General features: G+C 42.6%; 1 protein-coding gene across 6 annotated transcripts in view; it reads right to left on the bottom strand.

The window, feature by feature from the left end:
• rap1gap2a (RAP1 GTPase activating protein 2a) overlaps positions 1–9,156 on the bottom strand; it is a 31,873-nt gene extending 22,717 nt beyond the window's left edge. For 2 of the 6 annotated variants that reach the window (XM_060075935.1, XM_060075931.1), the window contains exon 1: positions 9,055–9,156. In XM_060075935.1, the coding sequence (XP_059931918.1) occupies positions 9,055–9,060 (6 nt within the window). In that variant the 5' untranslated portion in view covers positions 9,061–9,156. Of the gene's footprint in view, positions 1–1,547; positions 5,177–5,327; positions 5,537–5,563; positions 7,417–9,054 lie in introns of those variants that run through there. The other 4 variants (XM_060075939.1, XM_060075940.1, XM_060075932.1 and 1 more) reach the window with 4 other exon arrangements.
• Positions 9,157–9,219: the final 63 nt, after the last annotated feature.

Consider the following 9,219-nt stretch of genomic DNA (forward strand, 5'->3'; position numbering starts at 1 on the left):
GTGTGTGCGTGTGCGTGTGTGTGTGTGTGTGTATTCTTGTGTTTGTGTGTGTTTGTGACTTTGTGTCTGTTCTCCTCTCTGACCTCTGATAGCATGGGCAGGTATGGATCCATGTATAGGCGAATCTATGTGTGCTGTCTTAAGGCTGCAGAGCTCTGCAGCCTTTGGATTCGATTGGCTGGACTGAAGCCGTCTGAGCGTTTCCCACAAGGTGACGGTACGTGTGTGCGCTCGCTCAAATGCCGCCCACTCAAATCATCTTCCTCACAGAAAGGCAATGTGTACATTGCTTACCATCTCGCTTTGCGTCGAAAGTATTCGAAATGTGACACATACATGACGGTTGTAAAGCATAATCCATGTATTGGCAACACTTTATATAATGTCAGTCATGAGTCATTTATCAGCCTTTAGTACAAATCCTTAAAAAAACAATCAATATAAGGATGATAAGTAAATGCTGCAATAAGGGGCGCCAATTTGACCACCAGGTGTGATGTTGATTAGCCCTTACAAGCCTCCAAATCGACCCTCTAGTGACATCACAGGTGGGAGTCCGCACCCAGATGTATGGTTGGTAGATCACCTAAGCACCGTCTATCCAGTGCATTGTAGCAACTGGAGTTGCTAGGGGGCATTTAACGAAGCACTAATGATTGATCTACAAATATATATATATATATATATATATTATATATATATATAGATGTTTTGTTCATGATTCGTTAACCATTAACTAAAGGCCAAAAGCTGATTTTGATGGAACCCTATTATAAACTGCTACCCTTCTGTCCTGCAGCGTTTATGTAACAGGCCTCAATCTGCAGCTTTCAGTGGCTCAGGCGTTTCTCTCGCTCATTAGTTTTTGCGGCGACACCAGACAAGGACGAAGCCTCGCTCTGAGACCTTGTCTAGTGGGGGGGGGGGTCATACCACCCGTCTGGCAGGCATGCATCACTCTGTCCCTGACCCTGTTCTGCTCTGTCGCTCTGCTAATCCTGACCCCCCTCCGACAACACACACCCTCCATCTCTCCCTCTCCAATCCTTTTATCTCCCCACTCATCTCTGATCCATGTCCCCCTTTCCAGATCACCTCCTTTTCCCGTTCCAGAATTTGGAGTGAAACTCCCTTCCACACCCCCCACAAAGACACCCTTTCTCTTCCTTCTTTCTATCTCCCGCTCTCCTTGTCTGAACATATCCTTCTCCACCTCACATCACCCATGGTAACACACGAGGGATGGCCGGAGGCAGGCGATAGATAAGAGGGGGATGACAAAAAAAAGGAAAAAAGATAAGTGTTGACGGCCTGTCATTCAGCCTGATTGATCGACAGAAAAGATACGCAGAAGCTACTGTTGCATCAATATAGATCCTTAAGAAAACACTTGGGCTGTTATGATATTTGCAGTAGACCCAAATAACCCTGAAGTCCGCTAAGGAGCCACTGAGAACAGAATGGAACCACTTCCTAACAGGAACAAAGCACAGGCACAGGCCCATCTACGAGGTCCACTTTCCAGAAACTACAACAACAGTACTCACTTCGCAATGTCCTTTTTCTCACAGCCACCTGGATGTCTGCGCGTCACGGATAACAGATGATCTCTCTCGAAAATACAAGGGTAAGCATTTACAATGCGAGATGAGTCTATGTACAGAAAGTGTACGGATCCCAGTCGCTGCCTCACACGTCCTTAGAAAATATGGCCCGGGGCGATTGTCTATCTGTTACATGGGCAGAGGCAGACGCTCATGTCATGTCCTGTCTGGAGTTATGAAAGCATCTCTTGGGGAAAATGTTGTCTTCTTTGGAGACACATTTCTGTTTAATTTCTTTCAGAACATTTCATGTCCTGATGTTAAGAACTTAGAAAGGTTAAGTTATTGGATTTGTAGATTAGTGCTTAATATTTTTTTCCTGAGTCTAGTTTATTCAGTAGTGTTATACCAAATGATTACTCGATTCTAAAAGGAAAAGCTTGTCAGTCATGTGATGTTCTTTTGTGGGGGTTGAAGTCCAATTTGCTGTTTTAATTTCAATAGTGTCCTTATTCTTTGTTTGATAACCACTCTGTCTATTGACACTTGCACTATACAATTACTTTGGTCTTTGAAGTAGTCTAGTAGGTTATAAAATATCAGGGGAATAAAGCAATTCAAAACCTTTTCTGGCGCATTATCTCCATTGGTACTCGGTAGTGCAGTTTCGCCAGTCTGCTCAATTGAAATTGGTGCCAAATTTGTTCTATACACTGAAATCATCCACAAGTATTTGAAAATTCTGAGTGAAACGCTTTCCTCATTTTCTTTATCGTTGGAGTTCAATAAACTCTATGGGTCCTATCTTGCATCCGGCGCAATTAACTTAATCACTGGCACATGTGTCGTTGCTTGTTTGCAACTGGCGTAGAGCGTTATTTTCCCTCCTGCGCCACTCGTAGGTAAATTAGGGAATGATCCTGCGCCCCATGGGGCAGTTCGGCGAAAGGAGGAGATGTGTTCTGGTGCAAACATTCCCTGGTGCAGTTTCAGAAACCACTTGCGCCACAAACCAGGAAATACTTGGTTTAAAGTCAGTGGGGCGTTGTTCAGATGCTATTTTAAGGGCGCATGCATAATGTTGCATGTGCACCTCGTGCATACACTTTGCTTCTCTCATCTACCTCGCCACAAATTCTTGGTAAATTATTTGGTAAATAACAGCTGATACAGCGGTAATAAGTTGTACTTTTAAATCAATGCATCTGCAAACACCGTACAGCAAACACATATTTTCTTGACACAGAAATCGTGTACATGCCCATAACTTTTAGGATTGATGAGTATTTGATCGTGAGAAAACATTGTTTTACCGCGAGTGAGTGTTAAAAAGAATGAATGAATGCGTGCGCGCGTGTGTGTATGTGTAAAATAATTAATGAATGCGGGCGCGCATGTGTGCGTCCATCTGTTTAAACACACGCAAACTAAACACGTAACGCATAATACAGTCCAGGGCAATGTATATTAACGGGGGGACACATGCATATTAGGAACACAAGTCGATAACGATGATGCATGCAATACTGATAAGAAACAATGTTTATAATGTATTGCGCTACCATTAATTAGAGTTTTCTTTGCCGAAATTTATTTGAGGACTCAGTATTTCTGAAGTTGTGGAAGAAAACCTTATTCCATGTGTGAATTAGGCCATCATATTTGGCCATAGACTGAGCCATTTGAAGTTTGAAATTCATGTGTATCTGTCTCATCGGAGACTGCAGACGCGCTGTCAAAATATTAACTTATTAACTTGATTCAAATGCGCTCATGGCTCTTAAAGGGGATGGGAGCTGGCACTCTCATTGGTTTGTTGCATGTTACGCCCAAACCACACCTACGGGTAATTAGGCTACTTCAGACCAACCCTTTTTAGATTTGCGCTGGGCGCAAGAGTAATTTTTTGTGCCGGTAAAATAGCGGAAAAATAGCGACATCGCCAAGCAACTCTGATTTGCGTTTCAGACCGTTAAAATAGGGCCCTCTGTCTTCATAGATGGAGTTTATTATATGGTTGATCATTGAGTGAAGGCACTGCACCCTATTCAGCAATGCATTATTTTCACCATTTAAACCATACCAAAGTCCCCAAAAAATGATGCATTATCGAGACGCATAAATAAAATAATATATACGATTCGACGATCAAATGTCTGTCTCGACGAATCAGATTTAACAATGGAAGATCTCAGTGAAGGACACCTCGAGTCTTGGTTTTATCATGTATTCAGTGTCTATATCGTTCTGTGTTGTCACCCAACCGAGGGCTACCACTGGTGAGGATGAGACGACCTGTGGTGGACGAAGTACTCAGACCACGTTCTTGAGCAAAAGTTGAGGTTGAAATATTACTCCAGTAAAAGTGGACTTTAAACGTCGACTTGAGTAAAAGTATAAAAGTACTTGGCTATAATTGTACTTAAGTATCAAAAGTAAAAGTAATTTGGTGTAATGTAATTCCAATGTCTTGCTATGTCCTTTATACACTAATTTAAGGTTAAAAGAAACCCCACCAACACAATGTTTTCTATTTGTGATTTCTGGTACTGATATAATTTGAAATTATCATGATTACCTATTAGATTGGACGGCGAATTCTTGAAAGAGGAAATCGTATGCTTCTTAAAAAAGGCACTACTTCAAATAGTTTGCTTAAATATGGCCATGGGGGCTCAATTTCAATATCTGGCGCTTCTTCCATTATTGTGTGTTATCTATAAACGTCAAACGTGACAGTGAAATTCGAAGGCTAAACAGACACACGAGGACAAAAGCAAAGTTGGGAGAAACCCGCCCAAACTGCACGAATCACGATTTGTTCTGATCGGTACACTTTTGGATCTGTCACTTTATTGTCTATGGTCACGCATGCTGCGCACACCGACACACACACACGCACTTACACACACACGCGCAGGGGCAACGCTCAGAGAGACACACTCGCAGAAACGCACAAACAAACACACACACACACAAACAAACACACACACACACACCCTCGCGCGCAGGGGCCAAGCGCAGACAGACACACACGTGCCCACAATCACGTTCACACGCACAGGGGGCACGCGCAGGCACACACGCACACACACACACACACACACACACACACACACACACACACACACACACACACACACACACACACACACACACACACAGCATGCATGTCTTGGAAAGGAACGTTGAAAGGAACGACATGTTTTTTTCGAATGGAGTAAAAAGTACGATTTAAGTACAAAGCCTCTTTTATTGTACTTTTACTTCGTAAAAGTACAAAGCCTCCACCACTGTCCACCACTGGCGACGCCTGCGCGGCGGCCGGGGCTTAGATTGTCCATGCGGGCGCGGGCCAGGCGTTTGAAGTCCTCAGAGCAGCAGGCCAGGCCCAGTGGATGAGGATAAGGATTGCAATTGGTAGATGGAATCCCATTTCATCCTGATTATCAGACCTACCAGGTGTTATTCTGACGCCCTGGCCCATGTATCAGAGGACTGCTGTATTGCTTTTCGTTTTAGGGCCAAAAAATAATAAGCATTGTTTAGATAGGCTATCTATTTTGCTATAATAAAAATGCCAATAAGGAATACTTATTATTTATTATAACTGTTTATACGACCACTCAATTCTTATCAGTATTTGATCTTGTTTCTGTCTTGTTTAGTTTCTTTTGTTGTTTTCAAAAAGCCTCCTGTGGACAGGTGTAATACACTGTAAACAATGCATCTGGTTCGTCCAATGACATTGTCATGTCCATGTCCAAATAAAATCTACTATACTATACTATCACGTGGTTTATAAGTCTTCTCTGTGCGTATGGCGATAGACACAACAACACACACAATTATTGTATTTCGTTTCACAATCTCGAATCTACTGTCCCCGAAAGACGTCTGATGAATGATTGGTGCAGATCCATAATTGTTATGCAGGAGGCTACAATTATAATGCGCTGCGGCTGTAAACAGATTATCTGATATGGGTTTACAGCAGACAGTTGAGTATGGAGACTTACCCCAAACGTGGCGGTGCTTTAAGCAAACAAAGTTGTTTGCACCCCGTTGTTGTTTTTAGAGACTTCCTTCAGATATTCTCTTCTAGAGGAAAGAGGCATATTTTTCGGCAGTCTTTGCTGGGAAACACATGAACCATTTTCTTCCTTCACACCCTCACTTCCTCTCTCTCTCTTCCTTGTCCTTCTCTCTCTTGCTCTCTCTCTCACTCTCTTTCTCTCTCCCTCTCCCTCTCCTTCCTGCACCTTACCATGTTTGCTTTCACTCTCCTCATTAAGTGCCTGAAGATAAGGAAACAGGAACGTCAAGACATGCCCTAAACTAAATCTCTTGTTGAAACATAACAGGTTTTTTAAGTGTATCGAGAGACACACAAAAACAAACAAACAGGCCCCCATGAAGATCCACACATAGCTGCTCATGTTTCTTAATTATTACAATGTCCTGTCCTACACAGCAGTCCCCCATCCCCCCCACCACACACACATCCTTGTTGATATTGTTGATATTGTTGTTTTTTATATAACTGTGCAACTGGAGGACTGCTCCAACAAAATGTTGTTGTATTGTGCAATGACCATAAAGGTTATTCTATTCTACACACACTCTTCAAACACCAAATTGAACATTTCTGTCTGCCCTATACTCACATACTACATCAACATACTGATAGAAAGAGTGTATCTTTATGCAATTGCCTGCATATAGATGCACTCCTCCAACACCAATCCTTTTTATAACTGGATGCAATCCACTCAAATTGACAATGTATCTTTGAATAATCCGTTTTTAAGCCAGGGTCTGCAATTTCGAGAACCCTGCAAATAAGAAGCCAAACAAAAAATCCCAATCATCCTTTAGGCTCTCTCCTAAGCCCCTCCCCAAAAACACCTTTAGCAAAAGGTCAGCCAGCCCTTTTGGAAGACTCTGGTCACGCACAATGAGTGCACTGGCTATACATGTAGGCGGGAATGTAGGTAGACAGACATGTAGGCCATCCAATCATTCGGCCTGAAGGAAATGATTGGATGAGCATCGCTCGCCTGCAACAGCCACAGATAACAGATAAAAAAGATTTCAACAACAAAAAAAATGCTTCTAAAATAAATGGCCTACCCTAGCTCTAAACATATTTCTTGTGTTCATAATATTGAAGAATCTCATCTGAAAACATCTACCTGCTACCTGAGTTTCAACGGAACAAATGCTAATCACATAATGAGAAAGATACAACAGAATAATTGGAAAAATAGGTTAACTTTTAAATATTTTTCAGATCCTACTGAACAATTAAAGGTTTCACTCGTTAAGCATTGACGGTTTAAACTAGACAGGAGACTGATTCTCAGATGTGTGCATGTGTGTTTGTCTGTGTGTGTGTGTGTGTGTGTGGTTGTGTGTGTGTGTGTGTGTGTGTGTGTGTGTGTGTGTGTGTGTGTGTGTGTGTGTGTGTGTGTGTGTGTGTGTGTGTGTGTGTGTGTGTGTGTGTGTGTGTGTGTGTGTGTGTGTGTGTGTGTGTGTGTGTGATGTGTGTGTGTACACAGAAGGAAATGCTGTAATGAAAATGTAGCAATTGCATTGTTTTCTATTGTTGGGAAATGCATGCAGTCTGAACTCTGAAGTTAGCATGGCTCTGAGTAAAGTCTGGTGTAACTTTGGTGGCTGATGTCCAGCCATTATCTGCTCCAGAGCGGCGATGACATTGAGGTGTAAAACTGGTTCACACACCCGAGGACTCTGGTTACATATTCTGTTGTTTTTTTCCATCCTTCACATTTCTTACCTGCCCATATTTCATCCACTCACTCACTCACTGACATTTACATTCTGCCATCATCCTCCTAGGATTCTAAATACAGCCAATATGTTTGCTGTCTAATAAATGTGTGTGTGTGTGTGTGTGTGTGTGTGTGTGTGTGTGTGTGTGTGTGTGTGTGTGTGTGTTTGTTTGTGTTTGTGTGTGCATATATGTGTGTGTGTCCACTTTATACCAAGGTTGTTCATGGACTGTATTATGAATTGTGTACCTCGAGTGTGTGTGGGTGAGCCAGAAGACAAAGATGAGTGAAAGCATTAACTTTGCATGTCCTGTCAAACGCATAATAAATCATCTGAATGGATGCATTTTTTTTAATGGGCCTCAACATCCAAAGGGATGTTGAGGCCCATGTGTGTGTATGTGTGTGTGACGTGTGTGTGACGTGTGTGTGTGTGTGTTTGAGTTTGTCTGTGTGTGTGTGTGTGTGTGTGCCTGTGTGGGGTGTGTGCTTGCATGTATGTGTGAGAGAGTGAGAGAGACAGAACCCTAGTCTATTAAACACGTCGCTATGAGGATGACTTGGATAGTGTGGAAGGAAAGAGCAAAGTTAGGCGTATTATATTCATGGGATTTAAATAAAGACAGTATGATGAATCTTGTCTTACAATGTACATTCAGGCCCCCAAGAATACATAAAAATACCACCTCTGCTGTGAACAGGAACGTTGTAAAGGGGTGAAAGGTGAGGAAAGTTCAGGGCGCTTACAAGGGAGAGGGCACTTTAATCAAATATGACATATTAATGGTCATCAAATAAGGATATTTTCCCTTAACATTGTCAATGAAACGACTTCAAACTATTTGTACAGTGACGAAAAGAGAAAATTGTTTGCATCAAAAAACAAACTCAGACAAGCTGTATTGCAGCCTATACGCTAATATGAATTATAGATGTTATCAATATTAATAACTCTGTTATTTTGAGGTACAATTAAGGTTGAACTCGGGGAGCTTTGATATGTTTTGATTTCTGTATAGATGTGAGGTAAATAACAATGAGGTATTTTCAACGTGTGCCACTCTTATTTGGACTGGGCTCCAAAGAGAAATGTTCTTGCCTTTGGAGGGTTTACAGTGAATCTTCAACGTCAATAACATGTCTTGAGACATACAGTAACAACAACTAAACAAAACAGGTCAGGTCAGTTGTCGGTATTGGATTGAGGAAATCCTTAGCCTTATTGAAAAGTACACAACAGCAAGCAATTGATTCACACAGTTATTCTGCTCATCCCCTGTAGCCAGCCATTGTAGAAAGGCTGTGAGTGTGTGTGTGTATGCGTGTGTGTATGCGTGTGTGTGTGTGTGTGTGTGTGTGTGTGTGTGTGTGTGTGTGTGTGTGTGTGTGTGTGTGTGTGTGTGTGTGTGTGTGTGTGTGTGTGTGTGCGTGTGTGTGTTTGGGTGAGGCGTATGCGTGCATCTGTGTGTGTGCATCTGTGTGTGTGCATCAGTGTGTGCGTGTGTGTGTGTGTGTGTATGTGCATGCATCTGTGTGTGTGTGAATCGGTATGCGTGAGTGTGCATGTGTGTGTGTGTGTGTGTGTGTGTGTGTGTGTGTGTGTGTGTGTGTGTGTGTGTGTGTGCATCTGTGTATGTCAATTGGTGTTTGTGTAGGTGTGCATCTGTGTGTGCATGTATCAGTGTTTGTTTTCGGTGTGTGTGTGTGTGTCTCACCTTCATGCTGGGGGGTGCGGTGCGCGGTGGGGAGGGGGGGCACTCCCCCAGTGGGACATGAGAGATGGTCAGCAGCTCTTGTTTCCTGTTAAGAGAGAGAGAGTGTGAGAGTGAGAGTGAGAGAGAGAGAGAGAGAGAGGGAGAGGGAGAGGGAGAGGGAGAGGG

Source organism: Gadus macrocephalus, chromosome 16 (assembly GCF_031168955.1).
Source record: "Gadus macrocephalus chromosome 16, ASM3116895v1".
NCBI lineage: Eukaryota > Metazoa > Chordata > Actinopteri > Gadiformes > Gadidae > Gadus > Gadus macrocephalus.